The 26,021-nt window shown below is 39.3% G+C and overlaps 2 protein-coding genes across 2 annotated transcripts; both read right to left on the bottom strand.

Moving 5' to 3' along the window:
• Positions 1–227: 227 nt before the first annotated feature.
• On the bottom strand, positions 228–8,172 carry LOC103133549 (max-interacting protein 1-like). Its single transcript, XM_007545325.2, has 6 exons — positions 7,717–8,172; positions 5,611–5,713; positions 5,392–5,421; positions 4,212–4,326; positions 2,115–2,286; positions 228–2,017 (listed from the first exon to the last, which is right to left on the bottom strand). The coding sequence occupies exons 1-6, from the start codon at positions 7,949–7,951 to the stop codon at positions 1,854–1,856; spliced, it is 819 nt and encodes a 272-aa protein (XP_007545387.1). The 5' UTR covers positions 7,952–8,172; the 3' UTR covers positions 228–1,853.
• A 5,533-nt stretch (positions 8,173–13,705) lies between these two features.
• On the bottom strand, positions 13,706–25,911 carry LOC103133634 (gamma-adducin-like). The gene is made up of 11 exons (XM_007545466.2): positions 25,906–25,911; positions 24,616–24,765; positions 24,136–24,279; positions 22,894–22,992; positions 21,677–21,850; positions 19,360–19,620; positions 19,034–19,150; positions 17,661–17,750; positions 16,728–16,851; positions 15,612–15,707; positions 13,706–15,265 (listed from the first exon to the last, which is right to left on the bottom strand). The coding sequence occupies exons 1-11, from the start codon at positions 25,909–25,911 to the stop codon at positions 15,015–15,017; spliced, it is 1,512 nt and encodes a 503-aa protein (XP_007545528.1). The 3' UTR covers positions 13,706–15,014.
• Between the last annotated feature and the right edge of the window lie 110 nt (positions 25,912–26,021).

Here is a 26,021-nt window from a genome sequence, read left to right as displayed (position 1 = left end):
CGGAAGCTTAAAAAACACAACATAAGCATGTTTTTGTGTTTTAAAGGTTTTATTAAGATTCTAGGAATAGTTTCCAGGAGTTGTAACAAATTGTTAGCAGGGGACCAGCAGCACGTATTTCGCACAAAAGTCACCTTGGACGGCTTGGTAAGCATAAGAAAAAACATTGTGCCTCGACATAATTGACATTTTCTTTAAATAGTGCATTTATTTTATTTTATTTTTTATTTTTTTGCAGTTTCCCCAAACGTGCTGGGTAGGGGACCGATCTCCAACGACGAGGCGTTGGACAATCCCCACGTTAAGACACAAATTGGTGGTGATTTACTTAGGACTTTGTTCAGAAGAACGCAGATAAATGATCATATTGAAATATCTGTTTTTGGTTTCAATTGTTGAAACAAATCAGCTGTGCAGTTTAGTATTAAATATATTCTGAATTTCAGTGGAAAGTCTTCAAATGTCAAAAAATTCAATTTTTCCTTTCTCAGCTACAGTACAAAAAAACAAACAAAAAACGATACAGTATTAAACACTGACGTATAAACCAAAACCAATATTCTGTCACTTGCTGTTCATGCTACCAACATTATTATTAATATTATGAGACTTGTCAATTCAAAATACATTACAATATTAGAAAGGCTACATTCAAGAAGAACACATGCACCATAGCGTTTCAAGTCAATTACAATCATTTTACTGCTGATTATTAGTCGCTGATTCTACTACCAAAAGCAAGTGTATATCCTCGTATTTGGAATTGGACGGATGGGGAGGAGGAGAAAAAAATTGTCAAACCCAGCCAACGTTACACACATGATCAAACTAGACATTATTGCTTGAGCTTTGTGCTTGGACAAGTGCTAGATTAGCTTATTACCGACTAAACTCATTGAATTTGCACACAGTGTGAAAGCATTTAAACACTGAGCAATGGGTTAAACTCATAGCACAGCAAATGCTTCTTGTGGGGCTTCCTACTAAGTCAGTTTGGCAGACATTTAAAAACAGTGATGAAACAGTGATGAAAGGTTTGCCATTCAAGCACAACTAAAGTACAATTAAATATATCAAAAATAAATAGAATCATGCAAAATATATTAGGAGTAACAGGTGGACCACGTGCCACCTGTGTCTTGATTGGACTGTTTTGTTGAAGAAGAGGGATGCCACATGAAATCAAGGATTGATTTGTGGATCCTAAAGCGTGAGAAAACAGACTTGTGGAGCGTATTTTGGAATGCAAGCTATATTTTAGCCCTTGCCGGCTTGTACGTTAACAAGAAGTGCTGTCTGGATGTGTTATCCAGTGGGGGAAACGAAGGGCTTTTTTTTTTTCTTTTTTTTCTTACAAGGCATATGGCGCAGATGTTTCCAATGGTGAGCTCTTCGCTGGTTGTGTGTGTGTGAAAATGGGATTTTTTTTTTTTTTTTTTTTTTTTTAAAGATCAGCTTGTTTAAAGCAGAGTTCCTCCTTCAGTGTTTGACACTGGTTAAATAACCGGTCCTCAACGGGATCGACTTTTAAAACGAGTATAGTTCACTTGAACTTACAAAAGGTAAAGGGAACGATGTTTTGATAACGGTTGTACATTACCAAAGTTGTATTATTGTAATAATGTGGTAGAGAGATGGCTGCTGCTTTTTTTTAAATTATTATTATTATTATTATTTTGAAGGGGAGTGTACTGAAGTTAAGGCTGGTTCTGGGAAGAGTTACATTTGACTATTCATGTGGGGAGGCTGGTTCGTTTGAAGAAGATCGAGGGAGAACGGAGCTCTAGGCTGGTACTTTGAACGGAGAAAGCCATAAAAAGATCGCAGCTTCAGTGTAGGTATAGGCTGGTTGTTTAAGCAGAGAAGGCAAGTTTCAGACTGCAGGTGGAGTAGCCCTCGTCACTGGCCGAGCTCTGCCGGCTGCTGTGGTCGTCCAGGTCGCTTGCACCACTAGTGCTAACACTGTCCATTTCTCCATGGGAGAACTCAGTGCTTTCCACGTCCACTTCGATTTCCTCTGCATCCAGGAAAAAAATAAAAAAAATCACAATCGATAAGTAATCAACCATTGAAAAAAAAAAAGAGTAAATAAAGGGTTTCATTGCGACACTGACCTCTGTCAGACTCCGAGCGGTCCGAGTCCATGCGGGAGCCAAGGCTGTCTGTGCGAACCCTCTCTCTTTCTCCATGAGACTGCAGCAGAGCCAGCTGCCTCTGTAGGTGCCTCTGCTCCCTTTCTAAGGTCTCCAGTTGGTGCTGACTCCTTCGGTCTACCTCTTCAAGTTTCTTTAGAGAGAGAGAAGAAGAAAAAAAAAGGAATGTTCATTCCTAATTAAAGAGCTCTTGTCGTTGAAGAAATGTGAAGAAAGTGCTTGTAATTTGTGTGCATCACTTCTGGATCATCGGAACTGTCTTATGGTGACTTAAACAAATTTTTATGACATTCTTATTTTTTATTCATCGACAAATTAATAAAAATATATAATTTTTAACATTTTAGATATTTCTTTTTTTTTTGTAAAAGCCTTTGAGAGGCACATTTCATTTCCCTTACAACCAATATGCTCTACTTTGTGTTTGTCTATAACACAATAGTCCCAGTAAGCTACATTTGAAGTTTATAAATTCAACATGACAAAATGTGGACATGATCAAGGGGGCGGGGGAGGGGGGAAACCCCAGCAGAGACCAATATTACTGTTTAAATAAAGACTTGTATAAAGTTAAAGACGTGTCAAACATCTAACGCTAACAGAGCTTTTCACGTTATTGCCTTCATACAAGGGAGAAGAGCTTTTATCACTGCTCTCTGCAAAACAGCTGTTGATTTTGGTTTGCTTTGTTTTTATGCCCGCAGGCTTAATGGCCCTCTGCCAGCTGCACCTGCTCCACCCTTTAAATACACAGCCTCACGCTCTAAAAATAAAACTACAGTAACTTTTAGAAAGCCTCGGTTTCTGGACTTTAATTGTACAAATCCAGTGTCAATGGCAAACATTTCAGCTTTCTCACTTATTGCACCTCCAGGTGTTGAACTCTTGTAGGCCGTCGCCAGGATAGTATTTTTTTATATGGCTTCCCTCCAACCTCTACTCCACTTCAAAAATGATTTGACTTATATTTGCTGTGCTAAGTGGCGGACGCTTTTAAGCTTAATTTTTTTTGGTTTTATTTAGCTCCTCTGTCTTGTGTCGCCTAGACGCTGTGGTCCGCTAAGCTAACCTGTGTTAATACCAGAGGTCAATGCTGGAGCTACAAAAATCAAATTAGTTCGATTAGAAATGTTTCACGTGATAGCGCCAAAATAAATTGCCTTAAAAGTCACCCAGTTAGTAAATAGACTCAATCTGTGTGTCAGAAAATATTAGTGGACAAACTGCATCATGAAAATCAAGTTAGGGTCAGTAAGAAAGCTGGAGAAAAGTTTAAAGCAATATAAATTACAAAACAATATCCCAAGCTTTAAACATCTCAAGGATCATCCATCGTCTGAACATTGGGTGAATGTGCTACAGCTGCAAACGTACCATAGAGTTTGAGGACAATCAAGATGTTTTCTGGCAAATGTTAAACAGACCTTGGGGTTATTTTTGGTCAGTAGCTGTTTTCAAACTGCACCTTTCCCAATGATGTCATTTTCCTCCAGTTTTCTCCTCTCTTCCTTTTTGTTTAATCCTGAACACTTGTAGTGCTCTAGATATTGTTTGTGTTCTCTCTATTTGTTTTGTGCCAGCTTCTTGTCTGTTTTTTTTTTTTTTTTTAGATTGGTAATGGGTTTTGGCTTTTTAAGCCTTTTAGGCTTCATGTTTACTCCACATGAAGTCTGGCAGTAATCAGGCCTGGGTGTGGCAAGTGAAATACAACTCAGCTGCCTAAAAACATGGTTAGGCACAGCCAATGCATTATAATACATCGTTAAACTTTGAGGGGCATTTAGATTTTCACACAGGCTTCAGTTAGTTTGAAACGAGTGACAAAATGCTTTACCCTAGCTACACTTGTCTAACATTAAAATGTGTTTCATAACCTGAAACGACGTGTTTTCCACTGTTTCTGAAGTTTTTCTAAAACCTATATAACCCAGCGACTACTTTGTGGTGAAACCTGAACAAAAACAAAGCCGCCCTCATGAGATGTATTTCTAAAAGCCAATAAAAAAAAGGGGGAAGCCTTCAGCAGTCCCCTCTCCCACAGCTCTCACACTACCACACCTTGATGTGTGCTTTGGCCTTGTTGAGCAGTCCCAGTGTGGTGTGCCGGCTGCAGTCTGGTCCCAGAGGGATGAGTGACTTCAACCTCTCCAAACACAGGCGGAGATGTGCTCGCCTGTGGGAGGAGACATTGTTCAGGTAATTTCTCTGCAGGGACTTAGCACAGCGAGTACATTGCATTCCCCGCACTGAACATGACCGCTAAAAAAAACAACAAACAAACAAAAGAAAAGGGCTTTGAAAAATTGCTATTTTATAATGTTATTAATCGTGTTTCAAATGAAGGCATAAATGTGGGTTGAGATCTCAAAGTTGCTGAAGTCATCTATTGCTGTGCAATCCAGAGACTCCTCTGCAGTCTGAGTGAGCACAATAACTGGCAAAAGGACTCTCAGTATGCCTGCATATAATGGAGTAAAATGTAGGTCAAATCATGATGTCATATCTGCATTGGCCTCCATTTTGTAAATTAGAGTAATCTCTTCTGAATCTTCCTTTAGGGTGTTTCTCTTTTTTTTTGTTTGTTTGAAGGTTGCACTTACACATGCATATGGCTGATGATTTAAGTTTCGAATAAAAGGTTGACTGGCGTTCCTTAGCTCCCCGTTTAAAGCAGAAACCTCATCACGGGGGAAGCAAAAGCAAACGGCAGTCGGCTTTCGCAGCTGGAAATCTTTCAGGAAGGAACCCTGTTGTCTGGAAACGGACGCTTCCCATTTGCTGACTGGGGAAATGTCTGCATGTCCTCGAGGAACAGTGTTGCTACACTGCGGCCGTGCTCTATTTTGCCTTGCAAAAATCTACGCCTATATCCGGTACGGAAACGACAAAGCTCTTCTTTATAAGAGTTCCCTTAAGGTGCTGTGGCGATAAGTTAATTTACAGTCCTGCAGCACATCTTATTTTGAAATTATATGGCTGATGTATTTAGCATTTGCCCAAGATATGCAAATGTGGCTGAGGGAAGGAACGTTGTGGGCTTTTGCACCTGGAGCTCCCATTATGAAACTTGCAGATAAGAATAGACTTTTTTTCTTATTTTTGATTTATTCCTCCTTTCTCTCAAGTTTTATACTCGCTGTCATGCACAAGTGTTAAGCATGCACCAGATTTAGATTTGTTTGTAGTGTGGCTGTCTCGAAAGTTAAAACGTGCATTGAGAGGACCTTGCTTCACTCACCTGTTCTTTTCCAGCTCATTATGTGCTGATCTGTTGAAAGCATTAAAACATTTACTGTCAATTATTTAATTGATAGAGAAACCAGATCCACAGCAGCATAAGCGTACTGTGTGCAAACACCAAACCCAACACACTGAAGCTATAATTCAGTCATTAACAAAGATAATATGACATGATGAGTATTGGGGATCTTGCAGCAAGTCAATCGTGTTAACTTACCTGTTGTGCATATTGTCCACTTTCCTGTTCTTGAATTTGCGATGTTTTTGTTGATGTGCAATCTGTGCTTCAGGGTATGCTGAAGCATAACCATGCTCACATTCTGATAAGAGGGGGAAAAAAAATAAATGGAAATAGAGAATTAATATTTTTATTTTATTGAATCTGCCACAACTACAAAGAAGGGTGAATTTACTTGATAAAAGTGACCAAATATGACCTGAAGTTTACATATTAAATTGTAAAAAGGTCCATGCAATAAAACAAACAACAACAAAAAAAAACTGAATTATGGAAACAAACAAACAAGCAAATGAAAATGTTGATGCTCTGTTGCCAGAACTGACACGGGGTTGTATGAAGCTAAATTTCAGTAACTTCCAACTACATCTGCTAACCGTTGCCGAAGACATTTCTTTCATAGATCAACCAAATATGTATGTTTCTTGATGATAAATCTAATTTTGCAAATATAGATACAGCTATGAGAAAATTATCAAGCGACATAATGCATAGTTTATGTTTAAAGTCTTGAAGTATGACATATCCTATGTTTTAATACAATTTCTGTAGTGTCTCGCAGTCAAGCGGAGAGTGAAAGTTGTCAAACAGAAAGCTCCCTTTCTATGGCTGACGGTCAGCTATATCTGCAAACGTCTCTTTCTTAACAATTCCGGTGTTCTTCCTGTTGGTGCGGGAGACCTTCAAGCAGCTACATGGAGCTGCTATATTGGTTGCATTTTGATAATGATAATCATATTTGTTCTTCGCATGAGTCTGTTAGAAGACCTGCTGTCAGCTACGAACAGGGAACTGAAGCGACAGTTTGCACAGGCTCACACAAGATCAAGATCTGGCATAAGCAACATAAAAGAATGATTCCATCCTGACTTATATCTAGATTTCAGGCGATTGGTGACAGCTGGGATGCTTTCTTGATGCTCAAATCATCATTGGAAATCAAATTTATTAACCAATGGAGGCCTGGATTTGGAGCCACACACAAAATTAAAGTGAAATGTTCCCTTTATTTTTTTGAGCAGTGTGTGTAATCACCAAATCTCAAACCAGCTGGGCACATTTTGGATGTGGTGACTCTGGAATGCTATCATGTCAGTATGGACCTAAATATGCTGGAAACAATTAAAACAATACCAGCAAAGGTGTACCTAATAAAGTGGCCATTGAGGATATATCTATCAGTTTACAAAAGGTCAGAATAAACGGGAAAAGCTTGTTAAATTGTTCCCTCGCCATAATGTTGTGTCATTATCCTACTCCCCTTTGACAGTAGAATTAGTGTTGGTTTGGGATCCTGTTTCCTACAGTTCCCATGAACCACTATTCTCGGTAACATAAGACGTCAGAAATAAAACCTGCCTGCCATTGGTTAGCTGCTGTGGACCAGGGGTTGGGGACGTGGCTTCCGACCAATAGAAACTTTGCAATTTGTTCCATGCGTAAACCATGTGAACAACACATACAAGGAAGCAGCAGCTTTCAGAGACCAGGGCAGCAGGGCTGATTATTTGGAAAGCCAAGAGGAAATAAAATCCAAATCGGAGTCTCGGTTACGATAGAAGGGCTGTAAACATGACGTATTCCCAGTGAATGTGTAAACTTAAAGGACATAAACCGGGGATAGGTTCTGTTAAATAAAAAAATATATATATAAATGCTAGGCGTAGAAATGGGAAGCCGCAAATAGGCTATAATAATGTGGACTCAAGTGCACATAAGGAAGGCTCATTAAAATTGTGCACGTAATTTAAAAAAAAAACAAACAAACAAAAACTAGAAATAATCTAATAGTGGCAAAAAATAATCATCTTAAACAGCAGCGAGAGGCGGCTGCAAGACGTTGCTTCCGATGAACCGATTGTTCTCCCAATTTCCTACTTCAATGCATTTCCAAACTCGTCTGCAAACGAGCCCCGTTTGAATTATGTCAGCCTCAAAAGAGCTCGGGTTTAATAGGAAGCAGCAGGTGAAACGTCGCAGCCGCCGCTCGGGCCAGCAGTGCATCTGTCCGCTGCGCGTCTTTTGTCGCCCTCGCTCTCTATTGTTGTCTGCTCGGCGCATTAAATGTCCCGTTTGTTTACTTACTTCCGTTGCTCTTCTCAGCGCTTTCAATGTAACTGGCCGCATCCAGCAGCACTTGCACGTTCCGCATGAAAGTCCCGATCTGGTCCATTGCGGAACATTTGGAGTAGAAAGCGTCGCTGAAAGAACAGCCGGACATCTCTCCGAATCTCTCCTGCTGCTCCTTGGACGCGTCAGACTCCGACAGGACCTCTTCGCTTCCCAGCTCGCTGCTATGCTGTCGAATGTACTTTACCATTTTACCCCCTCTTCCTTTCACTGAAGGCTCTTTATTATTATTGTTATTATTATTATTATTATTATTACTATTGTGGGGAAGAGCTTGCGCAGAAATGTGCTCCCCTTGTCCTGTGCACGTATGTGTGTGAGTGTGTGTGCTCAGAGCGGATGACTGAAATGAACTAGGCTGGATGGAATTGCAGTCCTTAGCCTTAGCCACTTGCCCTACTTGGTGGATAATCCCTCCCACTAACGCATGCACATTGCATTCATTGTCAACTGTTCCATAATAAATCCTCATTATCAATACTGCAGGAGAACGGCAAATGCGACTATAAAGGCTGCTTGAGCTAGTAGAAAAGCCACTTTATTACATCGGAAAAAAACAAAACAAAAAAAAACCAACAATATACATATTTTTTTTTATTTTGTGCACACTGATTTCTAAGTAATTTGTTGCCACAGTATGAGTTCAACTTGGATGTCATCTGCAGCCATGGCAGTCAGTATTCAAATACCTTGTGGCGAAAAAGATCTGTAGCTATTTGTCTGACATTAATCCAGACAAAGCCTTTGCTATTTTTGGTCAGTTAGTTTCTAGTAGATAAACATTAGAACAATAAGCAAAACATTTTCTTTCTTCAAATTCCTGAAACATGTACTTTGTTGTTGTTGTTGTTGTTGTTGCTGTTGTTCCAATTTCCTTAAACTACATAACTTGTCTGAACTATTATGGCTGTCCTTGCTCAAGCTTCTCTCTATAGTTTGCTTGAATTTTGACAGAACCGATGTAACTGAGTGAAGTTAATAGGTTCACACAACTTTATCACCTCAATTCACAAATTCTCCATAAGTGGTCAGGGCTTTGTGATAGACATTTCAAAAATACAGAGTAGTTTTGTGATAGTTATTGTCTGTTTGGAAGACCAATTTGTGCCTAAGCAATAACTTCCTGAAGAAAGTTCAAGCAAATATATGTCCAAAAGTTCAAAAGTTTCTTTTTGACCTGATGTTTACATAGAAAAGTTGCATACATATAAAAGTGTACCTTTTATTGTAGGTTGCTTATATTTTTCCATGTGAACAACGTACTTGTGAGCATACCATTGTTTGTAGAAATACCCTAAGCTCTATACAAGAGCAAAAAGAAAGCAAACATTTTGTTGACTTTGCTGAGCTCGTTTGTGGAGTTTGTAAAGCAAAGTGCCTGTAACCACGGCTGGTGTTAGTGAACACTGTGACTGCTTAGTCCAGCTGAGAACCACAGGATCACTTGGTTTCAGCTAGGACAGGTTTGCTAATGCACCAGTTACTCACAACTTATACATAGTTACAACATAATGTAATATATTTTAATATTTTAACAGTCATTTATAATCACTAATTTTAAGAAAAATTCTGCTCATGCCACAAACTTTCTAGAACTGCTTATAAGAATATAAAAAACAAAAGTATTAGCCTTTTTCTTTAGGACTTGCAAAGCATAGAACCAATCTCCAGTGGTGTGCTCTCTTTGTGTCTTTGAGTTGGATTTTCCAAGTTTCTAGTCAGAATAAAACAAGAAGGGTCCCTTAAAGTTGGAGTTCTGACTGGTGGAGTTGGAGGTCCAGGAACAGCGCTGACATTGAATCCAGTACGGCTGCTGTGGAAGGTGCAGTAAAAGCTGCAGGTATAAACTATTTATTAGCTCTTCTGATGATTGTTATCTCATTAAAGCAGTGGGAAATAGTGCAGCTCAATCCCTTAAGTATTTAACTTCACAAAAATGAGACAAATACATGCCTATTGATGATTGCTAAAAATCATTGCCGTGATTAATTGCAAGTCTCGGGGATATTTTCCAACTTGCAAATGGAACACAATCCACTTGTGTGATTTTCGAACAAACACAGTCTCTCTGTAAAGGGCACAGATAGAAGTGTACCATCCAAATGAAATTCAGCCTTATGCCCTACATAGTCTTGGGACAGCGCTTGAAACTTACTGGTGTTATGCTTATCACGCTCAGGGCTAAGTTTGTGACATCACCATTTTAAAATAGTGGCTTATTAGCTGTTTGCTAAAAATCCCAACAAATTGAAACACTTGAAAGTGGCATGGTTTTATATGTATTCTTTGTATGAAATACAGTCCTCGCAAAACATCCACGCAACTATGTCGCCCATAAGACCTAGTAGCTACATTTAATTTATTTTTTACTCCTAGGTGTTCTCATTGCCTAAAAATCAATGAGATTTTTAGGCAGTGAGTCTGCATTGAGTCTGCTTTCTCAGACTCAAACCAGAAGCCTCTGATTCATTCAGAGCAGATTATTATTCTTTACAAGGCTGAAAAAACTTGAATCTTGACAGAATGCCATAGAACATACCATGCGGGTTTGGTTAGAGGAGCTTGCTAATGCTGGCTAATCAAGAACTGGAACACTGAGCTAGCTTTTGGTATCTTTGGCACTGGCAGTGTGGGAGAGACACCAAGTCCAGCTGGAAAATGAAATCAGCATCTCCATTAAAGTTATCAGCAGAATGAAGCATGAAGTGCTGTAGAATTTCCTGACTGATGGCTATGAGCTATGACCGTGGCTTTCATGAAACACAGTGGATCAACGTCACCAGACAACATGGCATCCCAGAACGTCGCAGTTGGTGATGGTTTGAGGTTCAGGCCTGGCTTGATATGAACTCTGTGACATTTGTGTCCCACATGTGGATTGGTCTATGCTGAGTGGCCCCAACCGTACTTATTAGGCTTCTCAGCATTCTGGTATGGATTTTGCTGGACAATTGTCACATGGCTGCGGTTCTCCTGGTTGCACTTTTCCCTATCATATTTTGTTTTCCCTTTACACTCAACTTCCTATTAATATGCTTGGATACCTCACTCTGTGAACATCCAGCTTCATTAGCAGTGACGTTTTGTATCTTACTCTCATTGTGGACGATGTATGTGATTGTCTTCTGGACATCTTTGTAGTCAGAGAGAATTATGGCAATTACGTAACATTTGTACATTGAAAATGTTTATTTTTTAATTGGCTTTGTGTGAGGTTAAAATTTCTGAGACACTGAATTTAGGGTTTTTATTATCTGTAAGCTTGAAACAGGTAACTGTGTGATTAATATAAATACTACATGAGTTCCACTTTCTGAAGTGACAAAATACGCTAAGCTTTTTCACTGTTTTCACATTTTTAAAGATGTACCTGTGCTAATATTTTTCGCTTCACTTAATGTCCTCAAAACACTACAAACTCCCATTACAGTGGAAAGAACATAGCAAAGTTGTGAAAGTATATTTAATATATCAATGAGCACAACCCATCCTTTCTGTCATCTCCATGTGTCTGGTGGTGACAATGACCTCACTGATGTTTAATGTTATCTCCTGTTTCATAAAGCTAACCTTGAAACAAAAGCTCTTTTCAGTTTGACGTCTGTTTGCTGTTTGCTGCTTTTGTCAGACGAAGAAGTCATGTTCCCCCTTCGCTACAAGAGATGGCAGAGAACAGAGGGGAAAGGAGCTCGCTTGCCTTTACGAGGCCAGCCATGCGTGCGCCGCCGTGTTGTGGCTCTGAGACAATAGGTGCAGATGGCTCGCCTGCTGCAGATGTGGCCAGGCCTGTAACGGACGACCGAGTGAAAGAGAGTTCACCCTCCCATGGAGCTTATATCAGCCGCCTGGTGAGGCCTGGAGCCCTGATACCTCATAATCTGGTCAATAAAGGCAAAGATGCTCATCTGCATTTCTGCCGGTTTGCACGTTTAAAAACTCCACTTTACCGAGTTTTTCACTGCTGCAGCAGCTCTGATGTGTGCAACTCAGACATCACCCTCTGCTCCAATAGCTCTCTGAACCAGTGTGCTCAAAAAGGACAGATTTGCACTGAGAGATCAGTGGGGGAGGGAACCTAAAAGTGTTTCACCAGAAAAAAAAAAAAAGCTTCATCTGTGCTGTGAGGCTTGTGTGCCGACTGGCTGAGTGATAGCAGGGAGTGGAAAGCTGACCCGCGGTAGGTTGGTGTAGAATGTGACCCCAACTGGAGTAATCTGAAAAGCCTGAGGATTACACCAGTGGCTCTCCTGTCATCATAGCAGAGGCAAAGACACACGGTGCTGCTTATTTTTTAAACTGAAAAACACTTTATCTATCTAGCTATCTAGATATCTATTTATCTGGTCTCAGATAAACTGAGTTACGTGTGTAGCTCCGTTTTAACCCATTCCACTGTGGCTCATGCTATAACTTTAATGGTTGTCGTCCCTACCTAGGATGGGACAAAGGATGAGTTGTGCTCATTGAGATGTTAAATACACTTTTCACAACTTTGCTATGTTCTTGCCACCATTACAGGAGTTAAGGGTGCTTTGAGAATATAAAGTAACAGCAAAAAAAAAAAAAGGGAAAAAAAATAAGGTTTTCTTCAAGGATTGCCATCTTCACATCAGTTGTGAACAGCTTCCCTGTCCATACTGAGGCGTAGCGTGTTGAGGGAAAGGTGTTTTGCATGTTGGGCCAAAACGTCAGATCTTGATTTGATCTGTCATCTTCAACATGTTTACTATTCGACTTGTGGAAAACTACAAATGAGACGCATTGTGGCTTTTTTTCCCCCCACCAGATCGTCTTACCTTATGGATCTCTGCTACTCTTCCAGAGTAACTGTGGTCATGTTGGCTGCTTCTCTCATGAATGATCCGTCTTGGTAACTTTCCATTTATGCCATACTCTTTATGATTTCTGGGCTACTGATTGAACACGGGATTTTGAGGTGCTCAACATGTGGGAAACTGTTGTCTTCTTTAACTTTAGTTCTTGGTCTCAATGATGCTTTAATTAATTTTCTCTTTCAAATCTCAAGATCTTCATAAAACAGCTTTATTCATGTCAAGTTATTACAAATGCTCTCCAAGTACTGTTTTGTTCAAAAATGTTTGTAAAAGTATCATTTTCTCTGTGTTGGTCCATCAAATAATATTCCAACGAAATACATAAAGATTTGTAGTTCAATGTGAAAAAATGTAAAAGGTTCATAGCATACTGGTGGTCTGTTGATTCTATAGTTGTTTCTCGACAATAGAGACCCTTTGTCCAGAGGTCAGAGCTCAACGCTGCTACAGGTCAGACATTTGTCACCTGCTCTTTACCCTCTGCAGCCTGCTGCAGACAGGGCAGAAACTAAACTGAGCTTTGTTATCCACACGCTCATTTAGCAAATATGGAGTCTGATGGTGGTCAAGCACAAAAATGGTAAAAATCTAATAAATGGAAAGATGCATTTACAGCCTTAATTAACAGAAAAAAACAAAACTAATCTTCCTCTCCATGTGTTTTATGGAGGTGTGTGCGTGTGTGTGTGGTTTAAGGGGGTCGTGAAGGTGCAGATCCTGTCACTTCCCCCACCACGAACACCTGTTGGAGACACCAAATCCCCTCTTTTGTCTTCACAGCCCCCACACTCAGGGTTTTACCATGACAACGCTCATTCATATCATGGCTGAAGGCTGATTATGCAGCTTCACATGGGCAATTATCACCAGACGGAATGAATGCGTTGTTTTCTGATGGTTGGGGGGGAGAGTTTAGTGCATTTTAAGAAGGGGGGGACTGTTGAGAAAAGCTTTATTTTAAATGGGAAGTGTAATTTTGTCTAGCCAAAAAAAAAAAAAAAAAAAAACTAAATCAAATTGCATCTTTTTCTTTTCTGCATGTCAGTGGATTTTGGATTTTAAAAATGAGTTGCATATCTTATTAGAAAAGGACGAGAAGTGAGAACAACTTAAGGAAGAAATGTTTTATTCAGCTAGAAGGCAGTATTAAAAAGGCCAACACTGAAATAAGGCAATACAAAGAGCAATGTAAACAAAAGGGGAAACACAAGCACACACTAGCAATACAAATGTAAACGCAAAAAAAATAAAATAAAATATGGAGCTTAATCAAAGTAAGTAAAACTACATTGTGATATAGGGAGTGTTAAAATATTGATATTAGATTGTTCTGTCACGTTTTTAAAGAGTCGTTTCCATTTGGCTTAGCATAACAAAGGAACTGCACAAAAACAAAACTATTTACAAAAAAAAGTTCACTCCCTTTGGGTTCAAACTCATCATTCACATTATTGACTGGGTTAAAAATATACAATCCTCCATTGTACTTCATGAAAAACTCCAACAGTGAGCAAGAAGAAAAGCTTTACAGCCCGATACCTTCATTTTGACAAGTTTAACAAACAAAACCAAGTCCTCCAATCCACTTGCTGCAATCCACACTTGGCACTTACATAACTGCCATCCCATAATATATAAAAAAGTAGCTATTAGTAAAAGTCAAAGTCATAAACAGTCACTTAATCAGCTTCCTCTATTAGTCACAGTTCGATTCCTCATCACGAATACCGTAAAAGCAGCAAACATGTGAACACGTGTAGAAAACGACATGGATTGATACCGTCCGATTCATCACAGCATGTTTTAGTGTGTGAGTAAATAAAGGCCATCAAATCATTTACTACCAAACACTATACTGTTATACATGTCATATAAACCCACGTATATTATTACATGTAAATATAACTACGATTAGATTCAAAGATCAAATACAAATCATACTGTTTCTAAAGCTAAACATCGTTAGAACGTTAAAACTTTTAAAACTACTTCTGTCACTGTTAGCTAAACGTGTTTTTAGAAAATCCTAGATTGCCGAATACATTCAACAATTTGTGCAATAATAAGAAACACACGACAGTTTAAGGGATTCCAACTTGATGTTTCATTGTATGAACTACACTTTATGATACAGATGACAGCCCATTATAAACATGGGTAAGAAGTATAGGAATGCCGTTTTGCATTCGCTCGTGATCTGATTTACGATTCATTTGAAGCTCTCAGTGGTCAGTCACAAATTAATAAAAAAAAAATATATTGAAAGAACTTGGAAAGATAGCTGTGAATAAGGGGAAACACACAGAAGGCTCTCCTATCAGACCATTTCTCTTATTTCACTTCCCTTCAACACAACGAAAATAAGGCTTTCATTTCACGCTTTCCCCCCCTCATGTAAAAAAAAAAAAAAAAAAAAACTCAAGCTTCCGTCTTTCCCTTCTCCTCCTTCTTTTTCTTACTCTTTTTTAGGAATGAGGGAGTGCGGAACTTGTTTTTCTTTTTCTTGGGGGACTTGCTCTGGCTCTCTGGGGTCTGGGCCTCCCCCGTCTTCTCCCTCGTTGTTATGGAGATTTCCACTGTTTCTGAAGTGCTCACGCTCAGCTTGGATACCTCGATGCTCAGATCCTCCTCCAGCTCAGACAAGTGGTCCTTACCGTTGGGTATTGAATCTGTTGACACATAAGACAGAGTCGGAGACGAGCTGCAGAAAGCGCCTCATTTAATCACGAGCTAAACCATCAATTTGCTATACTGTGATTTACAAAAGCATTCCTGCTCCTTGGATTTGATCATATTTTAAAGTAAAATTAGATCGACAGACAGATTGATTATACATTTTATATGGTGGGGTCAGAGTAAGCGGGGGGATGTTTCTGATTTGTACTTATTAGGACTTTTTCCATTTTACTTCACAGCTACGTTCTACTTTCAATCACATACGATCCTACTATGTTGACGTGTGAAAATATCCAAGGAGCATGAATCATTTTGTGAGACAGCTGATTTTCCGGTTACCTTGTTTCGCTGGTGTCATTATCGGAGAAAGTGACAGGGAGATAGTGGAGCCATCGAATGTGGTCATCTCATCAGCATCAGTTGCATCTTCATCCTCTACAAAAGACATGAAATCATAAAAGGGCGGTTAACCATCCAACGTGGCAGCCTCTCCTTCGTCTGATAGCTGCTCAGACGCTGTCAGCGTCGCAACGCACAAACCAAAGTAACACAAACCAAAATTATTAAACAAGCTGCACAGATCTGCTAAAGTTGACGTGTTTCAGAAATGACACGTTATTAAGGGAAATAAAGGTGACACTCTGCTGCACAGTCGTAAACACATTCCTCTCCTGCACGCACATTTCATTCCCGCCTGCAGTAACAACCGAGACATGAAGGGTTTGACAAGATTGAAGTCTTTGCTGCTCGTCCCTCATCGTCCTGTGAGCCGACTGAACAGCGCCAAGCACAGGGCTGACAGCTGTGTGTCCCAACGCTTGTTTGCAGGAAACTTCAAGGCTTCCTGCTCATCTTGCCTTAAAGTTTCCCCCGGCAGAAATGATCCCACTCTGGGGTGGACTAATGAACTGCCTGGAAGACAATCTAATAAGCTGCTGTGTGCAGGTGCATCTCCACGTATTATAATATCATCTCAATATATTACAATATTAATTAAAAAAATAATGTATTTAGCGATTCAGTTTGTTATGTAGATTTGCTACATAGCAAACTGGGTTTGGTTTCTGCTCATTTTGATAGTTGGCGCTTACGGCTAATGGAAAGTCATAATTTAGTTCCTAAGAAAAAAAAGGTTATATTACATGAACCCAATGAAAATTGTTTCATTACAGAGACAGAGGCACCCTCCAGTGACACTTGTGTTTTATTGGAGGGAGCGGCGGTGAACCAATCAGCCCCGATTTCTTACATTTTGGGTGATTGAGGATCGGGCGATATTTACAAATGAAAGCAATCTTATCTACCGTCAGAAAGATCTGAAAATCAGACACTGTTCCCTTTTGCTCTGCCATGGGAGACACAATCTGATCACTGTAATGACAATACTACTACTTCTGCTGATACTACTACTAATAATAACAGTAATAATAATAATAACAACAACAACAATAATACCTTCTTCCCCTTGCTGCTTTCTTTCCACCAGGCTCTTATATTCTTCCAGCTCCTTCTCGGTGAGATCATTGAAGGGGTTGGGAGGAAGAGTCCGGGTCAGCTCCTCATCTTCAATGATGAAAGCCTGGAGGAAAGAGAAGTCAAATTTTATCACTGTAATTTCTAGACTTATAAGCTGCTACTTTTCCCCCCCCCGCATCCTGTGGACAGCTGTGATGCAGTTAATATGCGACTTTTCACCAACGGGTTTCAAAAGGCTGGACCGACAAAGGCGTGATAAAGACGACAGCACAAGCGAAAAGTGAATTTGCCTCAAGATGGAAGCGAAATCGAACGCGAGGTTGAGGATGTGTGGGAGAGGCCGTTCAAATCCGACACAGAAGACGACGATTCCAGTGGTTTCGTGAAGGAGGAATATGAAGAGAATAATCTGTGATGTTTCCTGGTAAGCTGCTGTATTTTTGTTTTAAGCCGCCGTGTTTCAGACACTGTTTGGAAAGAGCATTTAAGATATATATTTGTGCTACTGGTACGTATTTCGTTAAAAGTTGCACATTTCTCACCGAGCAGACATCAAAATCCAATGCAGTGAAATCTGCTGTGGTGAACAATGTATTTGCAGTTCTTAATTGTTTGGATTTCATAAAATTGTACACATGATAGTTTACAGCTTCTATTGGTCAACATGGTGCAGTACCAGTTAAAATAGCAGGAGACAAAATGCTACTGTCAGTGCAGAATACTTTAGGCCAGGTTTAGATTAATGTTGAGGTTTAAACGCTTATCTTAATTTAAGGTTCTCCTTAAGAGGACTCCTTTACGTAGAACTACGTTTCCATGAAGCTATGTTCAACATGCATAAGGAAAGGACAAAAGCTGGCAAACTGCAGTTACAGGTACTGAACTCTTAACATCACATAAGCGTATACTCACTGGTCCAGGTTTGGTGTCCACTACAATGCCTGCCAGTAATTGAGATTTTGGTCCTGGAGTCATCTGATCACCCCTGTGTTGTTCCTTTATCTGAGAAAACACATTTAAAAAAAAAAATGCATATACAAACATTTTGACAGGATTTTAGAACAATACAACACTGGTAAAAACAAGGAACATAAAGCTGTTTACTAAGTGGATTCATCAACTCAACATAGATCCTTTTGGATACTTGGGATAAATATGTTTTATGTCATACAGATGTTTGTAATATTTAAAAGTCGAGAGAAATATCTGTTAATATTCACGTTTTATTCAGCTCACAAACTATGGAGCAAATGTAGGATACCCAGTTAGTATAATAATACAAAACAAAGGATATTTTGAATTACTTTCTAAGTGCTATAGGCACCAAAATGTATTCTGGTCACTATGAAGCAATGTGGTCATACTGAGCGAATTTGTGTTAGTTACTTCTTGTGAAGTTCAAAGTAAAAAGATCTCCGGACTCTATTCACTCAAGAAATGAGATTCTGTAACCAAACCTCCCTTTTCCCAGAGATAGAATCAGCTGACATTTCTCTTTTTCTCTCTCGTTTTATTTGGGATAGAGACGTCTCAGAGAACCATTACGAGTCTCAAGTCATTGTTTGGCTTTCCAATGCTACTCTAACGAGGCAGTTTGTTGATTTAGCTGAAAAACCTGGTCTGCCAAAATCAGGATTAGAGACTGATGAATTATTCTGCCTGAAAATCGACCAAGTGGATTATGTGTTAGTTTGAGCTAATCTGTTTTATATGAATAGTTCACTGTTCAGAACAGCAATTATATCAGAACGTCAAAGGAAAACGAACGTACTGCATATAGATTTTTTTTATGTTTGCATATTCTTTTCAATGTGTTAAGATGCATCTTTTATTTTATTTTTTTTTACTTCCTGTGTTCACATAAAAATGTATATAGATTTTTTAAATTATCACTTATTCTTATAAAAGTAAATAGTCACATATATTCATTCATATTAGTGTTAAAATACAAATTTACAGTTGGGTTTTTTTATTTGCTAGTATTAAAATGTTTCATTGTGTTTATAATTTAAGTAAAAAAAAAATGTTTAAATAAAAAATAAAGAGCCCACCCCTCCCTTAATTAGCTGGTAGCCCAACTATTTGTAAAAAAAGCTTAAACATTTTTTAACTGGTTGTTTTCTTACTGGTTACACTAAACAGTGAAAATAACGACATGTTGTGTTTTGTAGTCAGATTACCTGATACTGACGATCAGTAATTGTTTAAATAACATGTCTGGTTGTTATTTTGAAAGTGATATCCTGAAACCGAGACAGAAATTTTGTTGCGCAGCAAAAACTGACCCGGTTCCTCTTATCCAACACCTCTGTGGGATTTGTGTTCAGTGGGACAAACTGGTTAGGGTCCTCGATTTTTATCGGGGTCCCCACGCTGTTGCCTGGCTGTGATGATTTCATCCACTGAAAATAACCCAAAGCAGATTCATTAGAGAAATTAAAGTAACAACCGCATCTAACGCATGCTTTCTTCCAAACCAACCACAAGAGGGCAGGCTTACATAAAAAGAAAATGTACTTAGCAGAGTTTGTTTCTGCAGCCAGAAGCAGAGGCCGTAACTGTGAACGACTCAGTATCTTGTGAAGGGCGGAGCTTTTAAAAATCAGTGTACCATGATTTTGGTCCTGGGGCTGACATCCCCGCTGGGTGACTGCTCGGGAACGTTGACCTTCAGGTAGCTGTGAGGCGAGGTGAGCCACCTGGTTCTCTCCCTCTGCTGTTTCTGTGCCATGAACTTAAAGGGGCTGCGCAGACCTGGGTCACTGTCGTCCGACGGCACCGCCGACACCGTGGCGGGGATTTCCACGTCGTTCTTGGAACGGGGCTTCTCACGGACAATCGGGTTCCGATAAGAGTAGCCTGTTCTGTATCCCTGTCAGGTCGCGTGCAGAAGGGACAAACAAATGACTAAATGCAACAATTTACATTAGCCGGGCATGAGAGCTGCACTCAAAAACATTTAAAACGCAAACAATCCACAGGCCCCAAAACAGTCGTTTCCATTTAGCTTTTAAATATTTAAACAGACCAAAACATAAACAAACTGTTTTTATGGATTTGCAAAGTCCATGAATGAGAAGATCAAACCTTTTTTCAGTTTGTTAACACATCAAAAGCGGAGTATTAATTAAAATGTTTAGATTGAGGTTGCTTGTGCACCATCCCCACAGATATATATACATATATGTATGTATATATGTATAAATGTGTGTGTGTATCTGCCATTTTTCCACATTGGCCCTTTAATGCAACAGAACAAGCCGGATGGAGCCTGAAGCACAGTTTTAACCAGCACGTCCTCACTAACATGCAAGGACTGAAGACGCATAAAAAATGAATTATTATTTAATGGTATATTCCATTCACAATCTGAGGGATTCCTCAAATCTGCTTCATTTAGAGATGCAGCAAGATCTTGACTTGAGAATCAGATAATTTTCAGACGAGCAGAAACGTTCAAACATTCCAACTATACATATGAAATTATAATAATCATGACAATGTCAATGTCAATACAAACGTGACAGCAAAGGAGTTTTTAAACATGATGTGGCATTCTTTATTGTAGAAGTTGTCAGTAAAATACCACAGGAAACAGGAAAAAAGCTGGTCAACCATTATAAAAACGTTTGCCTGCTGTAATACTAATCAAAATCTTGATTATTGATTATTATAAAAAGGGCATTACAAAATACCAATTTTCGTAGATGTAACTGAAACAGTCAAACAGTGAAAGAAGTTGTTCTGAAAAAAGGAAAAAGAAACAATTCCAATCAAAGCGTCCATTTCTGGGGTTTGCAAGCATCATCAGAGATTACTGAGCTCACAATGAGTTCTGATTTGTATCAAGATAAATGTATCTTTTAATAATTATAAATGTAATGACAATTGCCCATCCTTAGTGTGTTCATTCGGGTTATGAGAGAGCAATAAAGATAGCAGATAACAGGAAGGCTAAATGGAATAAAATGAGAATTTCACTTCTGTCTGTAATGGCAAGATTTGGAAATGTTGCCAGCATTTTACAAATATCACATTTAAAGTAACAATCTACATTCTGTCTACAGGACTGCTAATGCTAACCACGCTAATCGCTAACATAAGAACACTAAAGGGTGTTATCCGTGACAATAATTATGGATAGCAGTTGACGGCTTCAACGCTGTTCTTCGTACTTCTTAATATTTGGTTTTTAAAAACCAGACATCATAAATCCCATCTGAAATTCTGACCCGTCTCAGTTTCTTTTCTTAGTTCAGAAAACTAATGCACTCAACCTAATTTGTTATTCTTTCTGCAAGGGTCTATTGCTTATGATTCATTCCTCACACAACTAGCCCACTTCCCCTTCTGGTTTAAAAGGTCAGACCACCATTTAGGCTTAATGAACTTGTATTTTCACGCGGTAGCCCTTAAAAGCCTTTGAAGAAATGCCAAATATAAACTAGCTGAAATACAGCTGTTCCAATAAGCGGTCTGTGGTTCTCTTAGCTGCCCACAGCGTTCGTTCCCGTCTGAAAAGCTGTGATCGAGTGGACGGGCGGGTAATGACTCCACAGAGTTAACACAGCTGCAGCAGCTGTTTGCGAGAAGTCCACTCAGACTTACAGCCTGACATCTCGTCTGTCCACAGAGCGAGTCGGATGCTTTTTATTATCAGAGCCGGTGCAAAGACAGCGGCTGCAATCAGCCCACAGAAATCCTTAGAGAGGTAAAAGAAAAAAAAAAAAAAAACACACCCTGGAAATGGTTCATCGGACTCAGCAACTTAAAAATACAAACACGCTCCATGAGGGGAACGGGAGTACAATCACATAACAATATGATTAATTTACGCAAAATATTACATTAACAAACACATGTAGTCTTTTCATTGTGTTCTCTAATCAGTCACTTCCTTTGGGAAGGTGAGGTGAGGGTTCACTCACCAGGTTGTCCAGCATCCTCATTAGGGACTCGAACTCGGCCTCGCCCACCTTCCACTTGACCTCGTTGTCAATGACGACCCCGGCGGCAGCCACTCCCTGGGTGCGGGGCTTAAACTTGTCCCTGTCCAGCAGGACAAGGTCGTCCATGGTGCCTGAACACCTCAGAGAATTCACCTAAACGAAGCCGTCAGACATGGGATTTCATTTTGCTAGTTCTTTGTTTGCAGAGTGGTAAAAGCTAAATTATCACTGCGTGAAGTTATAATTTCCCTCATGGGTACAATAAAACGCACTTCAAAAATATTCAAAAGCAACTCAGAGATACTATTATACTATATAATGGAGGGAAGGAAGAACACATGTAGGGAAGAAAAGTATGACACAAGGAAGGAGTAAGAAGTAAGAAGGAATTAAAGGAGAGGCAGAAGGGACATTTCTTTGCAATGAAACAAAAAAGAACAAACATCAAGAAGAAAGAACAGGCAAAAAGAAATTTTACATGACAAAAGAAGGTCAGAGAAAGACAATAGGAGTGGGAAACGTAGGAACAAAAGGGCAGGAGGGAGAAAGGAAGGACACAAGAAAGAAAAAGAGGGACAGACGGACGTAAGGCACAGCATAAGAAAGGCTAGACAAAAGGAAAAGAAGCCAGGAAGTAAGACCAGAAAAAAGAAATTTAGGTACGAAGCACAGAAGAAAGCAAGAAAAGATGGAACTGAGGTCAGAAGTAATGAACGGAGGAAATAAGGAAGAAAACAAAGAGATGAAGAGAGTTAAGAAAAAGGAAAAGGAATAAATTCCACAAATGCTACATATTTGTCCATCCTCTTCTTTTCTTTCTCTATACCTATCCATATCTGGAGAATACAAAGGTCTAATTCTGCACATTTTCAGACTTCCTAGACTGTGTAGGAGCTCTCACTGCAAATTTGTGACCAGAACAACAAAAAAACAAAACAATCCAACCCAAGAAAAGCCTCACCCAGTTCATATTTGACTTAGATTTGCTTGGAAATCCTGCATGCCAGACATCATCTGCTGCGTGTCTATTTTAGGCGCTGGCTTTATCTCATCCGTCTGACTCATTAATCAACGTATGATGAACAATAACTCGGCTACCTTAGACAGTGGCGAGTGTGAGTACAGGGACACACTTGGGCTGAAATGAGCCCGACGGTGCAGCAGAGGGTAACCGATGAAGAGCATCATTTGCGTACCTGGATTTCACAGGCTTGCTGTGAATGGTACACGTAATGAAAAGCCTCTTCCACTGTTTCTCCCAAGGCGAGCAGCCCATGGTTCCTCAGAAGCATCACCTGAAAAACACATCATGGGATCATGGTACGTGATCCAGCTACTTCATAGATCTCGCACTAGTTTCTGTTTTTCTGTTTGAGTTCTAAAAAAACAAAACAAAACAAAAAACTGGATAAGCTTTGATTATTTGAAGCTGGTGAACAAAATTGCTCCATATTCTGCCCGGGCTAACATAAATCTATGTGTTCCGAAAGAAAACAAAAATTGAGCTCTGTTCTCGGCTTTGAAGTTTTAGTAAAACTGCTCAGTTTCTATTGACTGCTTTTGCAGATGCATATCGTGCCTTCAGAGGGTGGGAAGCCTTATGCACTGGCAGCGAAATCTGCAAGGTCGTTGTTTTAGGGGTTGGCAGCAACTACAAACACTGGAAGGGTAAATACCAACCGTATAAAGTTTTCATAAAATAATATGCATGACGTTAACTGAACATTTCATTCCATAATTCATGAAAAATACTTAAAACACAAAGAGAAATAAAATAACACTAAATGGTTTAATGACATGGGTGTGGAATCTGAAATGTGTAACATGCAATGGGAGCAAACTATGAGAGCAAACTTTTATATTTCATCATGTTTCAAAATTAGTTGTGTTCTCCTCTTAATTACTTTAAATCTCTAATGGTGTGTTTGGCACAACTAAGATGTTGTGCATAGTTCCCACACACAATGGTTCACAATGTAACATATTATGTTTTTTCTAACCAGTAAACATCAAAACAAAACTGTACATGTTTTAGGTCAATATACCGGCAATATTCATATTTGCTACATTTTAGAAGTACCCTCTTTAGTTTTTATACCATGACTCCATGTGTTTTTGGCACATATTTTTTAACATTCAAATTTGTTGCTATAGCCCTCTTTCGGTCCAATAACCATCTGTGTGCAGCAACAGATGTAGTCTTTCAAAACAGAAATTTATAGTGGAACATCTCTGAAAAAGTTTTGAGGCTGTATCTTTTTAGAAACTATGCATAGACTCTAATAATTAAGCCGTGCCTAGTGGCACGTACAGCCATGATTAAACCGGTTCAACAAAACATTCATAGACTCCCTTGTGTGTGAAACATTATGATATAATAAGCCTGCCTCATGTTAATGCGAGCAAGCTGTTAATGAGGTGCTTCAGTTTCGCGGTACCTTGGCAGTCGGGCCCAGCGCTTTCTGAAACTCCACCTTCTCCTCTTTATTATCCAGGCAGCCATGGTAACCGAAGCAGCTCACGTCTCCCAGCAGCAAAGCCTCCTGGGAAATGGGCAGGATTCCACATTTCATCGAGGACACCTGTTAGCGTGGGATGAAAACAAGCGAGACTGTGATGCGCCAGCGTCTTCAACAGAAGCACTGATTTTTTTTCTTTTCTTTTCTTTTTTTGCTCTTGGGCACAAATAAAGACGCAGTTTTATAGCGATGCTTGCAGTGTGCTCTGCGTTTTACGGTGAGGCTTCAAAAGAGATGGTAAAAATACATTACAGGGGCTCTGTACCTGAGCCAACCAGGCATGCGAGAGGCTGCTTTTCACTTGATCATGTTTTTCAGCTGTAAAGCAGCAACTTTTATGTAGAGTTAAACAAAACAAAAAAGAAAAACTCAATTAAAATATGACCGGGTCATACTTACAGCAGCCGTAGCTGAGGTGTGTATATGGATGATGCATTTCACGTCGGGGCGCATCGAGTAAATGGCAGCATGAGGAGCGAATCCAAAGTGGTCAGGGCCCAGGTCAGTGGAACCCTGGTCCACAACGTCACCCACTATGTTCACTTTTACCTACATGTGATGCAAGAAACAAAAACAAACAAAAAAACACAAGCCCATACATAAAAGCAAATCTGCTGCAACCATCTTTCCTACTCAGGTCTTTATTCACCTGCTGGATGGTGATTTATTGTAGGTTCAACTTTGCATGACGCAGCCACCACCGTGTTTCACGGTGTGTTCAAGGTGATGTGCAGTGTGAATTTTCTGACAAGAGCTTTGCATGTAAGACAAATAGTTCAAGCTGGAGAAAGAATTTCAATTATTGAAGTCACGGATTGATGTCAGCGGCTATGTTTCTCTTTTGTATTTTAATTTCGTTAGAATGGGGTGTGATGTGCTTTTAAAAAAAAAAAAATCATACAGCCTGCTTTATGCTGCCAAAGAGGTTATTTTTAGATGGGGTTTTTATTCTACCATCTGGCAGTGATCAAGCCTCGTTTTGGTCAGCGAAACTAAACAAAAAACAAATAAAAAAAAAAGTGAATAAAACCCATTTATTCTTGACTCAGTAATGGTGACAAATACATCTTCATATAGGACCACAGTGTTTTTTGTCATTTTTTGGATACAAAAACTGTTTTTTGTATCTATTTGTATTAAACTTGTCTGATTGGATATATATCCAATCAGACAGTGGTATATGTGGTATATGAAGTATTTAAAGTAAAAAAAAATATAAAGCAGAAAAAATCTGGAAGTGGTGACTACCTTTTCCACAGCATTGCAGACTATATAAATATAAACGTTTAGAAGTAAAATAGATGATTGAAAAATACATGAAAAATGTAAATGATCAGACAGATAACAGCTGTTTCCAATGGCTTTTTATGGAAACATAAACTGGCAGCACCAGCTTTAAGGCTGCATCTAAAACTCAATTTTTGCATTTTGTGAATCAACAGAGCAACCAATGAAGCTCTTTCTTGTACTCAGTACTAGAATCAGATCCTTAGTGGTTTTTATGAGCGCACACAAGCATTGGTTAAGTTTTCCATGGCCATATATCCACTATAGATCTAGATATTTTATCCTTGCCCTGCTGTGTTTTAAATTTCTTTCAAGGATCACAATGCAAGACGATAGTTTATCAACAAAAATCACTGCATTTGTCTTGGTATCTCAGGAAACAGTTGTGCTATACTATCTTACCAGCATAATTTATAAAAACAGCACTTTTGTGTTTGTGCAGTATAAACTGTGTGCATGTTATTTCAAGCAGGATTTACAAAACAACCAGACATTGCAGCGTTTATAAGCATGGTCAC

This window comes from Poecilia formosa, unplaced genomic scaffold, assembly GCF_000485575.1.
Source record: "Poecilia formosa unplaced genomic scaffold, Poecilia_formosa-5.1.2 Scaffold12, whole genome shotgun sequence".
In the NCBI taxonomy this organism is placed as follows: Eukaryota; Metazoa; Chordata; class Actinopteri; order Cyprinodontiformes; family Poeciliidae; genus Poecilia; species Poecilia formosa.
The sequence above is the reverse complement of the archived record's forward strand: the minus strand, read 5'-3'. Positions and strand labels throughout refer to the sequence as shown.

Bases quoted from the DNA above. Each gene is read 5' to 3' on its own strand.
- LOC103133634 (XM_007545466.2), bottom strand. The intron at 24,280-24,615 runs GTAAGTATGACC...CCACGCTAACAG, and splicing joins ACACCTCAGCTACGGCTGCT to GTGTCCTCGATGAAATGTGG. The intron at 21,851-22,893 runs GTACGCAAATGA...GGCTTCGTTTAG, and splicing joins AGCAAGCCTGTGAAATCCAG to GTGAATTCTCTGAGGTGTTC.
- LOC103133549 (XM_007545325.2), bottom strand. From the start codon at position 7,951: ATGGTAAAGTACATTCGACAGCATAGCAGCGAGCTGGGAAGCGAAGAG. The intron at 5,714-7,716 runs GTAAGTAAACAA...CCCTCTTATCAG, and splicing joins CGCTGAGAAGAGCAACGGAA to AATGTGAGCATGGTTATGCT. The intron at 2,287-4,211 runs GTGTGGTAGTGT...CTCTCTCTAAAG, and splicing joins AGGCCAAAGCACACATCAAG to AAACTTGAAGAGGTAGACCG.